Below are 20050 nucleotides of genomic sequence, written 5' to 3'. Positions count from 1 at the left end.
GAATGCCCCCTCCCTGCTCCCTGGAAAGGCTCAGGATCTCTCACAGTGCCGGGAACTACAGGGACATTGTATAAATGTCCACAGAGAGATAGAAGGCCCTGAGGGAAACAGACGGTCACCATATGACCTCACATTCCAGGCCATTGAGGAGGTTTGGTTCTGCTGTGGTAGCAAGGGAGAGCGTGTGCCATCTTCATCCCTGCAGAAGTCTCTCCAGCTGTTGAGAGGCTTCTGAAGGCTCCTAAGCAACACACACAAAAGCAAGTGCTGCTATATTTGTGACAGGGTTTAAAACATCCACCCTCTGACTGAGGCAGGATCAGCAAGTGAAAATATCCTCCCCAGCAAATCAGAACTACAGACATTACAGATAGGATCAAGTCGCTCAGGAATTCCCTTTGTTCTTAACTTTATATTTCCCTATCAAAGCAGAGCATTTGTCATCATCTTAATGGCCCCTGTTGAGTTTCTAGGCCTAAAAATTCTAATTTCAAATATAAACTAATCTCAAAATACTTACAGACGAAGGGGGCTTGCATATACCATTGATGCCAAAGGATGGAGAGGAACGGGAATTTCTGGGGCCCAAAACTTATTTAATTTGGGAGGCCTTCTTTTTTTTTTTTTTTTTTTTTGCGGTACGCGGGTCTCTCACTGTTGTGGCCTCTCCCGTTGCGGAGCACAAGCTCCGGACGCGCAGGCCCAGCGGCCATGGCTCACGGGCCCAGCTGCTCCATGGCATGTGGGATCTTCCTGGACCGGGGCACGAACCCGTGTCCCCTGCATCGGCAGGCAGACTCTCAACCACTGCGCCACCGGGGAAGCCCTGGAGGCCTTCTTTACAGGAAAGAATACGCTACGTATAGGGCCTTGGAAAGGACTGGTGCACGAGAGGGGCCCCGGAGCTTCGGCCTCCCCGGCTGTCACAGACCCTGCTCTGTGAAGCTTGCTCCGGGGTGGAGGCCGCTACAGATGGGCCAGGAGTGACCTGCACACTCTCTCTTTGGGGCTGACATGGCCCCACAAGGTGGTTTTCTCATCAGACTCCACATTGAACCTATCAATTCACTGTCAGTGATGTTCAGATCTTGATGTTCCAACAGACCTTCTGAGGCTGCAGTCTTACCCTTTTGAAGGGATGTCAGGTGCTAAACTCCAATTTTAGCAGGAAGTTCTGATTTCTCAGCATGGACCACGGCAACCTGCAAATTTTGAATCCTGCTGACTAAATGACTCACCCCAGAGTCAACAGGCTTGCAGAGATCCCCATGATTCTTGGAACTGCTGGCCTGCTACTTATAATTCTGCCTCTGAGTTTTCATCCCACTGCAAAATGCATGAAGGGGTGTCATCATGATCACACTGTCCTGAGGAAGGGGCTCCGGCTTTCAGACTAGGGGTCAAGTGGCAGTTGTAAAGCTGAGACTGGGGTGCCTGGAAGTTTGCAGCCGTCATGCAGATGGCAGCCGCAGAGCTTGGACAAGCAAAGTATATGCTTTCTGGAACCGTGAGAGCCCCGACCCCGACCACACACATACCCTGAGGCTGTGACAGTATAAGATTTTGCCAATTCAGCAGCCCCAGGCCAAGACCTGGGGGTCAGGTGACTGCAAAGACAGGTGACTTCAGAAGTCCTGGGAGTGCCCAGCAGCGGTATGTGGATGGGGGAGGTCACGGTTCGCATCTCTTCCCATCTCTGCCTTCACAGAGCTCACGTGGATAACTTGAAACCTGTCATGTGGGCACATTTACACCTTGCATAGTGACAAGCACTATAAATCTAGGCTGCTTTCCCCAGAGAGCCTGCCACCAGCACTGCACTGTCTGGCGTGTTCCTCCCCATCCTGCTGCTGGCCTTTTCTGGAAGAGCCGGTGAGCCACTGCCTGCCTCTCTCATTTGCCCTCCCCCCTTCTCTGACCATACTCACTCCTCCCCGGCCTCCCCCACCCACCCTGCGGGCCGCCTCCTGAAATTCGCCTCCCCCAACCCCTGCTGCCAAGCAGGACACTCCCCTGGTGGTGAGAGGGTGGCATGCCACCAGGCCCAGCGGGGTCTTCATCTGTCCCCTGTGTCACTCACAGCGAGTGCCTCTGCCGGCAGAAGTGGGGCTTCCCCAGGCGGCCCCCACACCTCTGCGCGGCATTTCTGTGGATGGGTTTATGATCGGCCCCAGGTGTGCCCTCCTGCACTTTTCCCAGTCCTTCCCACTCTTGACCTCACAGGTGTTTGACTTTTGGCACGGAGGCGGGGTGGTTTTCTGTTTATAATCCAATAAAGTCCTTTTAGAGCACCTTAGAAACAAGGCCAAGTGAGAAAGAGCCGCGCATCCTGAACAAAGCGCCGGAGCAAAGCAGGGCCCAGGAGAGCCTGGATAGAGTATACCAGGCCTTCTGAATCTCAGGGGGTACTAAGCTGACATTAGGGAGGATCCTAGCGTGATTTCTAGGAATCCATACTAGTAATTTTCTTTCTCAGCCTGCCCTGGCCCCATCATGGTTAGTATTTTTTAAAAACCAACCTCCAAATGTGACGTGTGAAAGCTAAACCCAGTTCTCAGTTTCTGTGTTATTGGCTTCAGACACTGCTGGATCCAGGGGCTTAAAATGATATCATGGGAAATAGTCTCTGTCCTGGCACTGCTGTCCTTTCTCAGTTGACTTTAATCTAGGGACCTCTTGCCACGTACTGGCAAGACTTATATCAAGTCTCTGGACAACCTGTGGAAAGAAAGCTCCTTCTTCCCAAGGTGAATGAAAGTCTTAGAATTGACTCTTACCTTCCAGGGTTGGGTGATGGACGCACTCCTGGAGCTGGGGTGGAGTTTGGGGTCAGCCCCACGTGACTGGGGGAAGAACACATCCCCAAAAGCTCTCTGGGCGTTGTTACTTGCAGAAGGAGAGAGAGATGGCAGGCAGCAACACACTAGATGCTCACAGAAGCCCTAAGACAGAACAAGGCCAGGGCCCAGCCTAGGGCACTGACGCAGGAGTCGACTGGGGCACACGCGTGGGCTGAGACAGGAGGAGAGGGCCACCCCAATGTGCCCCTGGTCTCTGTGTGGGAAATGGGTTCTGTGGGGTGACCCCAGTATGACGGGGGTCAGCAGACAGCTTTACAGAAACTCATTCTGCTCATCTCTCTGATTCTCAGTTTCAAGGGTTCTCAACGTGCTTGTGTCCCCACCCCAATGACAATGACAGTGAGCCTTCTCTTTCCTTCTCCACCTCCATAGCCCCTCTCTGTCACCTCCTCTTCCCAATCAGACTTCCAGTATTCCCTCACCTTCCACTTGCTTCTCCACATGGGGCAGGGCACCTTTCTCCCTCCACCACCCTGCACAGAAACTGAGCTTAACAAGGAGGCAAGGAGCAACAGCCCAAGCTGCCCACACGCTCCAGGCCACCTCTTCTCCCTGCTTTTCTTTCAGTCTCAGCTCAGGGCTCCTCCTTCAGAAGGCCTTCCCCAGCTGCCCCAGTCTCTGCCCACACGACTGTGCACGGGCCCCAGACTGGCCTCTGTCACTGAGCTTCTGGAAGTGTATCGTGTTTATCTGTCTTCTCACCAGTCTCCCTTTCAAACATTGAGCTCCCAAGGGCAGGAGCTGTGCCTCCATCACCAGCTACAAGGCCCTCAGATAAAGGTAAAGGATTGGTGTAGGGATGTGTCTGCTCACTGTGCTTCCCTGACTTGTTTTTACTGAGGCTTTTCTTTTTTTTATTTAATTTATTTATTTTTGGCTGTGTTGGGTCTTCGTTGCTGCACGCAGGCTTTCTCTAGTTGCGGTGAGCAGGGGCTACTCTTCGTTGTGGTGTGTGGGCTTCTTGTTGTCGTGGCTTCTCGTTGCAGAGCACGGGCTCTAGGTGCACGGGCTTCAGTAGTTGTGGATCACAGGCTCTAAAGCGCAGGCTCAGTAGTTGTGGCACACGGGCTTAGTTGCTCCATGGCATGTGGGATCTTCCTGGACCAGGGCTTGAACCCGTGTCCCCTGCATTGGCAGGCGGATTCTTAACCACTGCGCCACCAGGGAAGCCCCTACTGAGGCTTTTCTTAAAGGTGTCTGTTCCCTCATTTGTCTGTCTGCTACTTCCCACCAGCCCATACTGATTCTGAAAACCAGATTTACGTATGCATGTGCAAGAAACAATTTTCCAAACCTTCAGAGAAATTGAAAGAACAATGAACACCCATACAGCTTTAGCCTAGATACCTGAGTAGCTAACATGACCAAACGTATTTTTAGGTTATTAGTTCACTGGAAGCTGTGGAAAACCATAAGTTTAGTTATTTTTATGAAGGTATGTAGAACGTGAGACACCCCCCACAGTAATTTGAGCTTGGAATTTGTTCTCTTTGAGAATATGACATTTGCACATTTCAGTGTCTGTCATAAAACTCTAGACTGATGCTATAACCTAAAGAATGTGGGAGCTTGGTGTGTTTAGGTTCAGGTCTCCACATGACAATGTAATAGCTGTGTGACTTTAGGCAGGTTACTTAACCTCTCTGTGCCCCCATTTCCACATCTGTGAAAAAAGGAAAATAATCCTTTACCTTAGAGAGTTGTTGGGAAGGTTAAATGGGTAAAAGCATATGGAGGAGCTAAACCAGAGAATGTGCCCCTTAAATGGGGACTTGCAGGCAGTGGCTGAGGAAGAGAAAAAGCCTTAGAAATTGTGAGTATCCCAACAGTCTCACTTCCTTCCAGTAGCCAGGAAATCTCGATAGTAGGTAGAATTTCTTGAAGGGAAGCATTCGATTCTAAGTGGTAGAGCTTTCTCTTTTCGAAGCCTTCCCTGGAGTCCTGTAATCCCCAGCCACTCACTGGGCAGCCACTCTGAGTATGAACCCCCTCTTGGAAGCCATCCTGCTGGAAAGCAGCCCTTCCCAGGTCCCTCGGTTTCTCTTGGCAGTTCCTGTAAGCACAGAGTCCTGAGCATGCACCTCCCCCTTACTGGCCAGGAGAGCCTGCTGGGACCATTGTGTCCTGCAGACGAGGAAGCGGAGGCCAGCATCCCCCAGCTGCTTGTGGCCTGACCAGGACTGGACCCACCAGGTCCTAACCCAGCCAGGGGTTCGTGGACTCAGGGTTAACCGAAACCACTTTTGGGTTTCAAGTCTCATTATCCAAAATTGGTATTAAATGTGGGCATTTTATTAATATTTCTGGCCTCATAAGCAGAGAGTAGGGAATGGGATAGAACCTGATTTCGCTGATTGTGGGTTGAGCAGGGTCCCAAGGTGATTGAGAGCATCTGGTTCTCAGGGGACTCTAGCTGCACTGGCAGAGAGCATGGCATTGGACTTGGGGTGCACGGAAAGTTTTATTTTTTGAGTGACATAAAGACTTACTGTCACCCATTTTCATTTGCCACCTCCTCCAAAATGCCAGAGTAGGTTCTAGTTATTTCTTTCTTTCCTAAATAACAAAACAGCACAAAAAAACAGAATTTCATTGCAGAATGCTCCCTCATGAGAACCACATGACTCTAAAACCTAAGTGAGGAAACAACAAAGAAAGTCACTGGTGAGCACTCAGATAATAATAGCTTGTGTGGAAAACCAAATCTTTGCTATGGCCAATCAGCAAGATGTCAATTCCTGGTCAGTTCCAACACACTTTGTACGGAGTGTGAGAGAGCAAAATGTGAACCCAGCAAAGGCCACAAAGCTGAGGGTGGGAGGGCCCCCACCACCCACAAGACATCAGCTCACTGTTACTGCCACGCCTGTAGGCAGCTCAGGCTTCCAGACGCTCGTGTTTGATAGAATGACACCTGTTTCTTGAAGGAGCATCTGCTTTACTAATCCAGGGCTATCAAATCCTTGAGGGGCATTGGAGTTAGGCTGCCCTCTAAAAAGCCCCAGGTGGGTAAGAGTAAAATGAAGGATGAATTTTGCTAAAGCTACAAATCCTGTTTTGTAGCCTTGGACACGTTAAAATAGAATCTGTTCATCTGGTGGAAAACCCCCTACTCTGTAAATCTCGTGAAATGTGATTGGGCTGTGGCTGTCTCCATTCTCTGGCACTCCTCCCCGCACCCCCCACGGAGTGAGCTGATTCTGAGACAGTGGCCCATGCTCAAGAGGTGCAGGAGTCACGACAGCTCTCTCTCGGAGGGTCCTGGGGTCAGGAGCTGTTCTCTCCCTGTGAGCCAGGCTTCTGTTCTCAAAGAAAGCTCCCTTTCTCTCACTGCAGGCCTCCCTCTTCTCCGCTGTGGAGGTAGAGAGTGAGACCTCCAATCCACCGCTCAGGACACCCTGACTCCCTTCAAAGACAGACTGACTCCCCCGATTCCATGGTGTTCCATTTTCTTTCTAGCTCTCAAAGACTCCAGCAAGAGATCCATCAACAGTGACTGGAAGATAGAGCTCCCCGGAGAGTTCCAGATTGCAGGCACGACCGTCCGCTATGTTAGAAGGGGCCTGTGGGAGAAAATTTCCGCCAAGGGACCAACCAAAATGCCTCTGCATTTGATGGTAATTTGCCGTGCTTTTGCATTTGTCTTGAGACCACCGGCTCCAAGAGGTCTACCAGTTGACTTGTTCCCTGAGACTCTGTGGGCAGGAGGTATACTTGGTTCCTGGTGGATTGCCTGGCCACCTGCTGCTCAAGTCTCTCTCTTGGTCTTTTCTTATCTAATCCCTTTGCCACATGCTTCAAAATTCTGCCCTCTCAAAATTTTGCCCTAGCTCTTTACTGGCAGAACTCCCATCTTTTCCAAAAGGAACCACCTCCAGGAAGGAAATGCTTAGCCATGTGGCCGCCAGGGAGACTTGACATTATTAAGCAGACAGCCCCACTCACAGTCTGTTTTTTTTTTGTTTTTGCGGTACGCGGGCCTCTCACCACTGCGGCCTCTCCCGTTGCGTAGCACAGGCTCCAGACGCACAGGCCCAGCGGCCATGGCCCACGGGCCCAGCTACTCCGCGGCATGTGGGATCCTCCTGGACCGGGGCACGAACCCATGCCCCCTGCATCGGCAGGCGGCCCCCAACCACTGCACCACCAGGGAAGCCCCACAGTCTATGTTTTAATATCAGATGGCTTAGATTTGCCCCACAGTTTGTATATCCACATCGGAAACTACCTTTTGGAAATGAACTGTTGACACTGTTTCCAAACCAATACCACTCAGGTTTTCCAGACTCTGCTTGCAACAAGGATTCAGGAATCAAGGGAGAACCAGATTCTACAGGCCTATTCAGTCCCCAGGTGGTCTCGAGAAATTGTACAATCAGGCCAGATCAGGGCACTCTGGTCTTGTGTGTTGTCTCAGGGAGGACCCCATGCAAACCACTGAAACATCCGGTTATGCTGCCTTTTAAGAATATGAAAGATCTCCAGGGACAGGAATGCCACCGTTGCCTTCTCAGGGTTTAGGACTTCTCGTGACTAACTTTTGATAGCTTGTAATTATTGAATCCATGTCTCCTTCCAAAGAATGGGAGTTGTGACAGCTTGTGTGTCTGCAATCAAAGCACATTTTGTCCTCCATGCCTGCCAAAGTCTCTACTTGGAAGTTCTTATCTCCCCATTAATTTGTGGTCACTGGCAACCTGCAGCTGTTCAAGATTAGGTGACACCCAAGAGATTCCCAGACTACTTCCCAGGGACTCTCCTGAGGAGACCAGCTCTACATGTGAGCAGAGATGTCACCCACAATGGCCCTAACCCTGTTACAATTTCTGATAAGAGTAAGGGGAGCCAGTTTCCACAGATGACATAAACTGTCCAGAAATCTATCAGTGCAACACTCCACACACTAAATCTACTGCAGGTATATACTTGCAAGTTGGTTTCTGGGACCTCAGGACCGGTACCTAAATCATTTCTCTGTGATTAGATTGTTTCCTAATCTAAGTCATTGGAACAAATCCTCCTGTCCTGAGTTAAAAGCAGTCATTCAGAGGGACTAAAAGAGGAAGTAAAAGACAAGATAAAACCCAAGATAGCAGCATCACCTTTAGCATGTGAATTTGCTTTTCTAGCAAACACCAAGATGGGCCTATTTCCTTTCTTTCCCAAAAGCTTTCATAAACTGTGAGTGAATCGTCAGCCCATTAAAGCAAATGCACAGCCTGGATTCATTCAGACCATAATAAACAAAACTCTGGGAAAGCAATAACTACCACAGCTGAAGTTCCTGCCCTCTTGAACATTAATCACTTTTCTCTCTTGAAATACAATTGTTACTACCAGTTTTTAAACCTAGAAACGAGAGGAGCCCATCTGCCTCTGAAGGAAAATCCATTGTCCCCTAACTGAGGTGTGCACATTGCTTGCAGGGTCAGGAGCGCCCGTAGAGCCACGGGGACCTGCATTTGAAAGCAATTATGCACACGCATACAAAATTGCATGAAATTGGTTTCATATGGATTCTCAATTCACCAGTCTTATTCCCATACTGAGATAATAAAGATCTCTTTTAAAGCCTTTTTTTTTTTTTAAACTGGAGGCATTTTTCCAAATGCATTACTGCAAGTCTCTTTCTTGGAGAAGTGGATGTTTATTCAGTTTGGGCTGCTCTTAGCACCCCAACCCACCCCGCCTGCAACTGCAGCCCTTGGAGGGCTGGGAGATGCTTGGGAGGGAGGACGGCTCCTGTTGTCCAGCACACCGTCCACCTGGCCTCCCCAGGTCAGGTGGAGCACCCTCTGCCTCCAGCTCCTGCGGGCCGGCTCTCCCAGACCCCGGGCTGGAAGTGAAGTTGCTAGCTGCTTAGACCCAGGACTGCCCCCTGGTTCCAAGCGTAGCCTAAGGACATACCACCCACAGCCAGGCCACTTGAAGCTCCCACAAGAGTGCTTCTTTTGCACCATTACATACACATAGTGAAATAAAGCCAGTAGAGCACGTCTCTCTCTACAGGGCTAGAAACATGCATTACCAAACAAAGAGCAGGCCCTTCCAGTTCCCACTTACCAGGATTGCAGAACCAGGGGTCCCCAAGCTGCACGATGATGGCTCCCCTCCCCTCACTCCCAGCTTTAAGCCCTGCGCCAGGCTGTGCCACCCCGTGGGCATCGTCATCATCCTAGCTCCCATGGCAGCAGGAAGGCTCCTACATCCTTGACGGGCATCCCCAAGATTCCCCTGCAGGGGGCTGTGTCTACTCTTGAGCCTGCCTTACACATAGCAGTGACTGGTGCTCGGGGTGTGAAGAGTGGTGTTCATTTTCAAAGTAGAGTAACCCTACTGGTTCAGATGCCTGTTTAAGAAAAGCAGTATATTTGTGTCTTTCTCCCTGTAAGGGCAGCTTCGTGGGTGACTGTGGGAACGGGTACTTTGCTCTGCCTGGAGCAGCTCTCCATGTAAAGTGCAGTTAGAGCCCACAGATTTGCTAATCCCCAATCCCTCTTCTAAACCAGTCCTCTCTCCAGTGGAAAAGAGTTGAACTCCCTGCTGATGGTTTACATAGGCTCCTGCCCTGAATTTGAGTATCTAGGGAACCCAAGACTGAAATAAAGGTGTGCCCCTGGAATGAACCTGTTTTGAAACCCTGAAAAGAACAGGTTACCCCTGGTAGGGAGACAGCCACAGCACAGCTTGGCTTGCAAGTTCAGCAACCCTGGGAGCTTTCGCTTTATTTCAAAATGGTCTTTTATTTTGCTGCTGATCCAGGTGTTGTTATTTCATGACCAAAACTATGGAATTCATTACGAATACACCATTCCTGTAAACTACACTGCTGAAAATCAAAGTGAACCAGAAAAACCGCAGGACTCCTTGTTCATCTGGACCCACAGCAGCTGGGAAGGTTGCAGTGTGCAGTGCGGAGGAGGTGAGCAGTAGGGTCATGGGCTCATGGGGTGTGGGTTTTTATCAAACAGAGAAGTGAATTCAGGGCACTCCATGGCGGGTACACAGAGCCTTGGAAAGGCTGGCCACATAACCTGTATTTCCATGGAATGTAACCACATCCCACTGCAAATCTCTCTGCAAAACACTTGGGCAGAGTCTTCCAAACTCCTCCATGCTGGAGTTGTGCCCAGCTTTGCCTATGGCATGGGGCCCTTGGATGCTGATCCGAGTGGAGGTTTGGCCGATGAATGGTTGTGTCACAAGTGTGACAGGTGACCCTGGGAATGAACAGAACAGACTTCCATCTGTTGCTGTTTGGTAGAGGGGCACTGGAAGATGTTTCTGACCCTCAAATACCCTTTCCTTTTTGCCCCAGTGGCCAATGGAAATACAGGGAAACCAATGGGACCAACAGTAACACAATGGAAAGAAAAAGTCCTCCAACTCCAGTGAAACGTTCAGAGCCTGAGTTCTGGCTTCATGATTTGCCTCCATATATTAGCAGATGATTTATTCTCTCTATACTGATCAGCCCTCATGCTCACTGCAGGGAGGAGACTCAAATACTGCAAAAATCAATATGAACAAAAGGCATCGTAGTCATTACTGTGTTGTTTAGGAGGAGCGGTTGGAAGCATTCTGAACTCTTAGCCAGCAGCCCCCTTAGTACAGCGTACTCTATCACCCTGACGGGACACACAGGGGGGTGATGGGGGATGGATGCAGGATGGGTGAATTTTGATGGACACAGAGTTAGAACAGAAGGTTGACCTGGATTCTGGAATGCCAACCCAGAGGGTGGGCTGGCAGGTGGGACCTGGGCATGGCCTCACCGACACTCAGTCCTGCGGAGCTGATGGCACCGACCTTTTCCACTGGGGCAGCTTGCTACAAAGTAAGCGTGGCCCAAATGGAAGAGTTAGCAGGCTCCGTTGGCTGGGGGGCAAGGGGGTACTGTTCTGCTGCTGTCGCTACTGGCATCCTTTTATGGCTCCCTGACTGCCAGCTCCCTGACCTGCAGTCCAAACAGAAATCTGGCTTGAGGCATCTCCGTGCTTTCTATGCTTACACAAGTTGAGGGCTCCATAATTTTGAGTCATTTCTTCATGACCAATTCCCCAGGAGACAGATTGATTTAGGAGTGTGGGATCCATATAGTCGTGCTTGACTTCCTGTTAATCTTTTATTATGACACTTCCCAAATAATAACAATAGGAATATAGCTAACATGAAGTGTTAACCCCTGCCAGGTTCTGTTCTAAGCATTTTATATGTATCAATTCATTTTAACCATCCCTAAAGCACCCTAAGGCATAGGGAAGTTAAGCGAGTCAGTCCAGTGGAGGAAACAAAGGCACAGAAACGTGAGGGCTAAGTAGCAATCCTGTGCTCACTGTGCTAGTGAGTAAGCCAAGTCTGAACCCAGACAGCCTGGCTCCAAAGGCCGCCCTTCTAGCTCCCAATCATTCGCCCCCACTCCTAACAAAGTCATGGTCAACTAGTGTGCAGGGTGCTTTGGGAACACCCAAAAGAATGACTACATCCAGCTCGGGTGACCGGTTAGTGAAGCTTCCCGAGAGCACGTGAGGCTTAGGCACGAGCGGCAGTTGATGGAGAGACAAATTCTCAGGTTGGGTCTGTGTCCTTCAGACTAGCCTTCCTGTTTCTCACTTCTCTCCAGCAAGTAGGAGTTCTGTAATAAGTAGCCATCATCTCTGGTGAGGGCTGATATACAGTTGTTTAATGAAGACCAGATCTCCATAGACTTTAAACATCAAATGAACAGACACAGAGATTGGCAATCTTTGTTGGAAATTAAAGACCCAAATCACAACTTTGACCTCAGTGAACCCCAAGCTTTCCAAGGACATGGCTGATCTAAAGTGTTGCTTCTTTCTGATCCTGTTCTAGAATCTTTCTCCTGCCCCATGCTGCCCCTGCCATGTCTTACACACCCTCATCCCAAAGATTATGGTTCTCCCTCTCTGACAAACAACAAGGCATTACAATAGTCACTTTAAATGACAAACTGATCAAAAGATGCACCTGAACACTCCTCCATAAGGTGAATGAATGGCCTTACCAGGTGTGTGTACCACGACCTCTCAGTTCTGTGTGGTTTGGTTTCCAGGGGAACGCAGAACCATCGTGTCCTGCACACGGATTGTTAACAAGACCACGACTCTGGTGAACGACAGTGACTGCCCTCAAGCCAGCCGTCCGGAGCCCCAGATCCGAAGGTGCAACTTGCACCCATGCCAGTCACGGTAAGGAGCTGTGTTCTCAAACTTGGACCCTCCAGGGTAAAACAGCAACGCCCATGAATGGGGGATGGTGATGCACAGTTAATACCACAGTCTTGGTCTGTGTTCCATTGTTGTTGCTGAGTGATTTCTGCTTGCTCAAAATACTGAATTTCTGGCTAAACCAGAACTTTGATAGAAATGTACAGTGCTCACTGGAAGGCGTCTCATAGCGGGCCATTAAGACCATCTCGTGAAAAAAGAAATAGCCATCCCGCACACTTTCAACTGGTACGTGTCAACTCCTCCTGCAAATTACCGTGTCTTGGAGAAAAAGGAAATCAGTGTCATAGTATGAGCACCCGTGAGTAGGTGTACATAAGTTAGTGTTTGTGATTGGTCTATTTCAGTGGCTGAAATTAATGTCAGTAAGTTATTTGTTGTTTGGGATCCATCAGAACTTCTGTTTCCAACCCTAGCTTTCATGGCCGTGTACTTGTGTGCTCTGAAGTGAATTCTCTTGAGTTGTCAGCTGAGAAGAATTGTGTGAAATGTGTTCATCAGTTAAGCCTCCTTATTTCCACTTTAGTGGGTCTTTGCATCTGACTCTGTTATATTATGTAATATGACTGGCCTCCCGTTCTGCCCTGGGTTGAGGTGCATGGATTTTGTTTTGTGGTTCTGTGCATCAGGTTAGGCATGTTTAGCTTTTGTAAGGAGGCTGGACTTTTAACCTGGCAGTTTTTTGGGTTTCTTAAGCTTGATCCGTACCACTTGCCTGGTGAAAAGGTTTCACAAAGCATTTAGTTTTCGTGCTGACCCTCTTTTCTTTGTCAAACTGGTAAAATGTGTATGAATGAAAGCGGGAAGACAGGAAGGAAAGTGAGGTGAGACTTGTTTCATTGATTTTATGTGGTCCTTTTAAATTAAGAATGAAATCCTACCCTAATGCTGATGGCCATGAGGAACAGCTCACTTCTGCAAGTCCTGAGCATGCTGGGTGTGAACAGCCATCCAGCAAACCTATCAGTTGATTGATCAATCTATCCATCAGTCAATCAATCACACACATGTGGGGCCAAAGAAGGAAGGACTTGCAAGCATGAAGACTTAAATAGCAGACAAACCACAGTCCCTTTTCCTGAAAGCAGAGACAGCTGGTTCTTGTGATATGATTAGAAAGGAGAATAAGTGACTCTAGAAGAGGAGAGGTCAGCATGGGTTCAAGGGCATGATTGAGCAAGAAAAATCCTAGGGACCCATTCAAGAATCATATTTTACAGTCATTTATGTTTTTATATTGTTTTAGTATCAAAATATTTTTAAGTTATGCACAGAAATGAAATATATGAAACATGAAATCAGAGTTGCTCTGATTGAATTGAGATGTATATATAATGGGGAAGAGTAGCCCAGTGTACTCGGCCTTCCCCTCATCTCACAGTAGGCCCACAGGACCTCTGTGAAACACCAAGGAATAAAGTTTAAAAACTGGCAGTCAATGATTCTGCTTCCCATAATGACGGAGTAGCTCGTATTGGACCAAACCTCAGTATTCTCCTAGAATGATACTCTAGAGCTGTGCTGATCAATATGGTAGCCACTAGCTAGTCCAAATCAAGATGTGTTTTAAATGTAAAATACATACCAGACTTCAAAGATTTAATATAGAAAGATATTGTAAAATATCTTAATAATTTTTAATATTGATTACATGTTGAAATAATTACATTTTGAATACATTGGGTCAAATACAATATATTATTAAAATTTATTAATATGTTAAAGTCACCTGTTTCTTTTACTTTTTAAATATGGATAGTAGAAAATTAAAATTACATATGTGGCTCATGTTTTATTTCTATTGAACAGCACTGCTATAGATTAACATAACATGTGCAATGTTCAGGATACAATTCAAAATTACTAGACATACAAGGAAACAGAAAAATGTGACCCGTAGTCATAAGAGAAGGCAATTAATGGAAACTGACTCCAAAATGACGTGTATGTTGGTATTAGCAGACAAGAATTTCAAAGCAGCTATTGTAATTATGCTCAAAGACATAAGGAAAAATATGATCATAATCAATGAACACATATGAAATCTTAGCAGCAAAAAGGAGACACTAAACAGGAATCAAATTTTAGGACTAGAAAATACAGTATCTGAAATTTTTAAAAAATCACTTGATGGGTCTAACAATAGAAATTATCCAATCTGGAAAATGGAAAGAAAAGATTGTTGATAATTTACCTGTGGGAAAATATCAACCATTTTAAATAAGTATAATTGGAATCACAGAAGGAGAGGAGAGGAAGAATGGACCAGAAAATCATCAATGAATTAAAAACAACCAAAAATTGCCTAGAGTTAATAAAAGACGGAAGAGAGGTCACATCCTGAGTACTTCAGCTAGAGCCAGATGAATTCAAGAAAGCTCCATAACAAAGCTCTCTAATCATTACACTAAGTGGGTTGATGAAACACCTTTATGATTTTGCCACCCATAGATTTTCTAGGAGAAGACTTTGTTGCACTGCAAAACTAACCAGAAAATCATGTAGAAAAACACCTACGGAAGAGTCACATGAACAAGCAAGAGTTAACAAAGGTGAAGACTACATATTGGTGCCATGGAGCTGCTCTAAGCTTGGACAAAGAACGTCGAGCTTGTGTGTGTGACTCCAGAGTGCTCACAGAGCCCAGGCCTGCAGTCTCACCATGTTTGAACACAAGTTCAAGCCAAACACACTTTAGATTAAAACTTAACTTCAGAAGCACATTCTTAGTGTCTCCTTAGAACAAGGGTCAGCAAACTTTTACTGTAAAGGGCTAGATAGTAAATATTTTTGCTTTGTAGGCCATATTCGATCTCTGCTGTCTATTTTTCTTTTTGTTTTATAATCCTTTTAAACATATAAAAACCATTCTTAGCTCCTGGGCTGTACAATCTGCAGGCCAGACTTGGCGCATGAGTGATAGTTTGCTGGCACTTCCTTAAGTTATTATCTACCATGGTTTTGCCCACTGAGATGTTGGGATCACAGCCTCAGCATGAGCCCAAGCTCTGAAGGTACCACCTCAGGGAATGCATTCTCTTATTACACAAAGGAGGGCACATTGTTATACTGAGTTACTTTTTATTGACCAATCATTCAGTATTGTTTTTAAAACCATCCAGCATGGCCCTCAGCACACAGTACAGAGTCAGTAATTTCATTTATTCAAAACGTGTTTATTGAGCATCTTCTCATTCACTAGATCTTGTTCTCGGTACCAAGGTATTTAGAGGTGAGAAAGACAGTCAAGGTCCTTACTCTCAGGTAACTTGATAAATACTAGGTTTCTCCCTCCCACCACTCTCCTTTCTGTTCCACCCCCTTTCATCCCCTTCCCAACTCTGTAAAGTCCTGTGGATCAGACTTAAAGAATGAATGGAATTTCCAAAAGCAGAGGAGAAAATAAAATTGATAAAAGAGAAGACAGCACCTGGAATTTGCCTCAGAGCCTAGAAAAGAAATGCCTGGATGCCTACTCTAGTCTGGTTTTATTTGCTGGTTTGTTTATTTGTTTATTTTGAACCATCTGATTTTGTAACTGTTTCTTAAAGTGGACACATGGAAGTGAAGTGTCATGACTCATCAAAGAGTATTTATTGTTTGGCTAAAGAAACGTGCAATCTGATAGATTTTAAAGCTCTTGCAAATGCCAGTTTTATTTATTTATATACACACACATACATACACAATATACATATATGTGTATATATATATATTATGTACAGATATTATATATACATATATATATATATATATACACACACACAAACATATTTGGACAGTAAAACTTGAGTTACTGAATAGCATGATCTAGTTGTCATGAATCTTTCTTAAAACTATAGAGTAATATGGATTTAGGCTAGTAAGTGAAAAAGAGTAAAGAGATTGATCTTAGAAAATGAGTGCTAGACAATCAGAGAGAGACGTAATCCATAAGTGGAAACTGAACTTGGTTCAGGGGGTGGGGTTTGGAGAAGTGTGGGGTCTGGAGAAAAAATGGGTGCTTCAGGGGGTTGGGGGTGGACATGATTGGAAGACAGAGCCTGTCAGCTGGAAGAAGAGCCCAGAACCCAATGGTGTAAACTTTATTTAAAAAGCCAAAATGCAGCACGCTGTTGAACCTGGCAAGGTGAAGGAGACTTTCTATATTATTTTTACTCTTTGACCTTTAAGCAAACAGAGATGGTTGTCTTTTTCCCTTGTTTTCTTTATTTCCCCTGATTCCCCCTTTAATTTTCTTCAACCCTCTTTTTCCACTGAGTTCCCGACAGTTTCCTTTACCTTCCCAATTCACACCATTAACACCTCTTTATTCTAATCTTGCCCCTCACTCTGTGGATACTTCTCTTAAACCCTGCCATAACCATGTGGAGTCTGGAATCTGACACACAGGGCAGATGGCCTCTCTCCAGTATCTTGTACAGCAGCACAAACATATCGACAAACCTGGACCTGACATTGGCAGGAGAGGATGAAATCACAGATCAGCTCAGCTGTCATGACTATGGCCAGCAGGCTTCACCTTGCTGACTACTGTCTGCAGGGAAGTGGCCCTGCCATCATCTGGCATCCAGAGAGTAGCCCTGTGTGCTAGCTCCTTAAGACCCAGTTCCAGGTTGTCCTGGAGCAAGGAGGGGGACTATGACAGGGAGATGGGCTCATTCTGGAACATATAGCTCATGCTTCACCAGATTTAATATTTTGCAGTCTTTTAGAGCTTATTGGCTACTTGAAAAGGCCATTCTGAGCCATTAGATATTTCCCTATCATATTTATGATTTGAACTTCTTCCTAGGCAGTATATACGGTACTGTACATTGAATTAGGGTGATTCAAAAAAGAATATTCAATATCTTACTGGCAATTGAATTGAATAGTTGTCTGCAAGGAAGTGTATTTGGATTTTAAATTTGTCCTCTTTGCTCAATTTTGCTCAGTTTGCCTTATTTTAGGTTAAAACCAAATGGAATCCCTCATGTTTTTATGAAAGCATGGTCTGTGTGTGTATATGCTCCTGACTTAAGAATGAAGCCTGTAACACGTGGCTCTTAAGGGACTGCCAAAATCTGAAAAGATACCATTGTTTAATCCATTTCTAGCTGGTATGAAACTTAAAGCTTTTCTTTCCTGCTTTCCTCTAAAATAAAATAGGTAAATCTAATTGTCACTCCTCTGTTCACCATGCCTTGAATGTGGGAGTCTGGAGGAGGCCGCCGGTGGCACTGCCTGCCCCATGTTTCAGAACAGAGCCTGCAACTCAGGACTGCTCACCAGTAGGGAGGGCAAGGCCTAGGGTTGTATGTCCCCACAGGTCAGCAGTAAGAGCCTAGGAATCTCTAGAGTGGGGCTCCCATCTCTCAGGCTCGGCCCACTCTCCAGATACTTGGACATGTGGCCAGAGGTTTGGGATAAGGGGTGCCCCACAGTCCATGTGAAATAAAGAAAAAGTGCCTGAGGGGAAAAATGAATAGCATTAGTGATCTATTATATGGCTAATAGGTAGTATGTGAATGGTGAGGAAAAATTTAGTTGAAAGAATTCCAGAACTTCTTTCTGATACTACCCAAATTCTAGAACCTCACTTGTATTTAAATTAAATAGTAAAGTTTTGAAGCCTTTACTTATTTGTCTAAAGTAGGAAACATTCCAAATGGAGAAAGAAAGCATTTCAGAGTCTTGTCTTGAATTTAAAACTTCTGTTTTCTTCTTTTCCTCCATACCTAAACCCTTTGATCATTTGAACATCCCTCCCTTTGATCATTACAGAGGACAAGAGAATTCCCAGATACCAGTTTCACAGGTAACCAAATTCTCCCCTTCAGTAATGCTTTGCTTGTGGACCCTGGGGCCCATTAAGAGGTCCTTCCTTCTCTTGGGCTTCCCTGGTGGCACAGTGGTTGAGAGTCCGCCTGCCGATGCAGGGGACACGGGTTTGTGCCCCGGTCGGGGGTTGGGGGGGGGGCCGGGAGCCATGGCCACTGAGCCTGCGCATCCGGAGCCTGTGCTCCGCAACGGGAGAGGCCACGACAGTGAGAGGCCCGCATACCACAAAAAAAAAAAAAAAAAAAAAAAGAGGTCCTTCTCTTTTCCGAGTTATTAAGCACTCGATATTTGCATTTGATTTTTATGTCACAATTACAGGAAAGGAAAAAATACAATTAGAATTCAAGAACAGAAAGGAATTTTGGAAAGTCACAAATTCATGAAAATTAAACAAAACACTTCCTAAATGACCAGTGGGTGAAAGAGAAACCATAGAAAATTCAGAAAGTGCTTTCAGATGAATGAAAATGAAGTCACAAAGTTTAGAGAATGCAGCTAAAGCAATCTTTAGGGAGAAATGTATAGCTGTAAACATCTGTATTAAAAAAGATGAGGAATCCCTGGTGGTCCACTGCTTAGGACTCCACGCTTCCGCTGCAGGGGGCACAGGTTTGATCCCTGGTCCGGGAACTAAGATCCCGCATGCTACATGGTGTGGCCGATAAGATAAAATAAAATTAAATAAAAATTTCAAGTCAATAATTAACCTTCCACATTAAGACACTGGAAAAGAACAGCAATTAAACCTAAAAGAAGCAGAAGGAAAGAAATAATAAAGATTAAAGCAAAAATTAATGACATAGAGAATAGAAAAATAATAGAGAAAGATCAGTGAAATCAAAAGTTGATTACATGAAGGGAACAAAAAATTGACAAACATTTAGCTTAATTGACAAGAAAAAAATGAGAGAACACTTAAATTGCTAAAATCAGAAATGAAAGAGGAGACATTGCTACAGAGCTTGCAGAAATAAAATAGACAGTAAAGGAATACTATGAACAGTTATATGCCAATGAACTGTACATCAGTAAATTAGATAATGAACATGAAATGGACAAACTCCTAGAAAGATGCAAACTACCAAAACTAAATAAAGAATAGAAAGAATAGACCTATAACAAGCAAAGAGATTAAATTACTAATCAAAAATTTTCCACAAGGAAGAGCCCAGGACTAGAACTCTTCACTTATGAATTCTACCAAATATTTATTTTTTTTATTATTTTTTTTAATATTTATGTATTTATTTTCTTATTAGTCATCAGTTTTATACACATCAGTGTATACATGTCAATCCCAATCTCCCAATTCATCACAACACAACCCCCACCCCCCACCACTTTCCCCCCTTGGTGTCCATATATTTGTTCTCTACATCTGTGTCTCAATTTCTGCTCTGCAAACTGGTTCATCTGTACCATTTTCTAGGTTCCACATATATGCGTTAATATACGATATTTGTTTTTCTCTTTCTGACTTACTTCAATCTGTATGATAGTCTCTAGATGCATCCATGTCTCTACAAATGACCCAATTTCATTCTTTGTACTGCTGAGTAATATTCCATTGTATATATGTACCACATCTTCTTTATCCATTCGTCTGTCGATGGGCATGTAGGTTGCTTCCATGACCTGGCTATTGTAAATACTGCTGCAATGAACATTGGAGTGCATGTGTCTTTTTGAATTATGGTTTTCTCTGGGTATATGCCCAGTAGTGGTATTGCTGGCTCATATGGTAATTCTATTTTTAGTTCTTTAAGGAACCTCCATACTGTTCTCCATAGTGGCTGCATCAATTTACATTCCCACCAGCAGTGCAAGAGGGTTCTCTTTTCTCCACACCCTCTCCAGCATTTGTTGTTTGTAGTTTCTGATGATGCCCATTCTAACCGGTGTGAGGTGATACCTCATTGTAGTTTTGATTTGCATTTCTCTAATAATTAGTGATGTTGAGCAGCTTCTCATGTGCCTCTTGGCCATCTGTATGTCTTCTTTGGAGATATGTCTATGTAGATCTTTACCCCATTTTTGGATTGGGTTGCTTGCTTTTTTAATATTGAGCTGCATGAGCTGTTTATATATTTTGGAGATTAATCCTTTGTCTGATGATTC

The 20050-nt window shown here is 45.5% G+C and overlaps 1 protein-coding gene across 3 annotated transcripts in view; it reads left to right on the top strand.

Moving 5' to 3' along the window:
- The window catches only part of ADAMTS17 (ADAM metallopeptidase with thrombospondin type 1 motif 17), a 351891-nt gene that overhangs the window by 273226 nt on the left and 58615 nt on the right, over window positions 1–20050 (top strand). For all 3 annotated transcript variants that reach the window (XM_027083226.1, XM_027083228.1, XM_027083227.1), the window contains 3 exons: window positions 6321–6478; window positions 9624–9783; window positions 11935–12070. In XM_027083226.1, the coding sequence (XP_026939027.1) occupies window positions 6321–6478; window positions 9624–9783; window positions 11935–12070 (454 nt within the window). The remainder of the gene's footprint in view (window positions 1–6320; window positions 6479–9623; window positions 9784–11934; window positions 12071–20050) is intronic.

This window comes from Aethalodelphis obliquidens, unplaced genomic scaffold (assembly GCF_003676395.1).
Source record: "Aethalodelphis obliquidens isolate GAN/ISIS:26980383/991018 unplaced genomic scaffold, ASM367639v1 scaffold49, whole genome shotgun sequence".
Lineage (NCBI taxonomy): Eukaryota > Metazoa > Chordata > Mammalia > Artiodactyla > Delphinidae > Aethalodelphis > Aethalodelphis obliquidens.
This window is presented reverse-complemented; position numbering and strand designations above follow the sequence as displayed.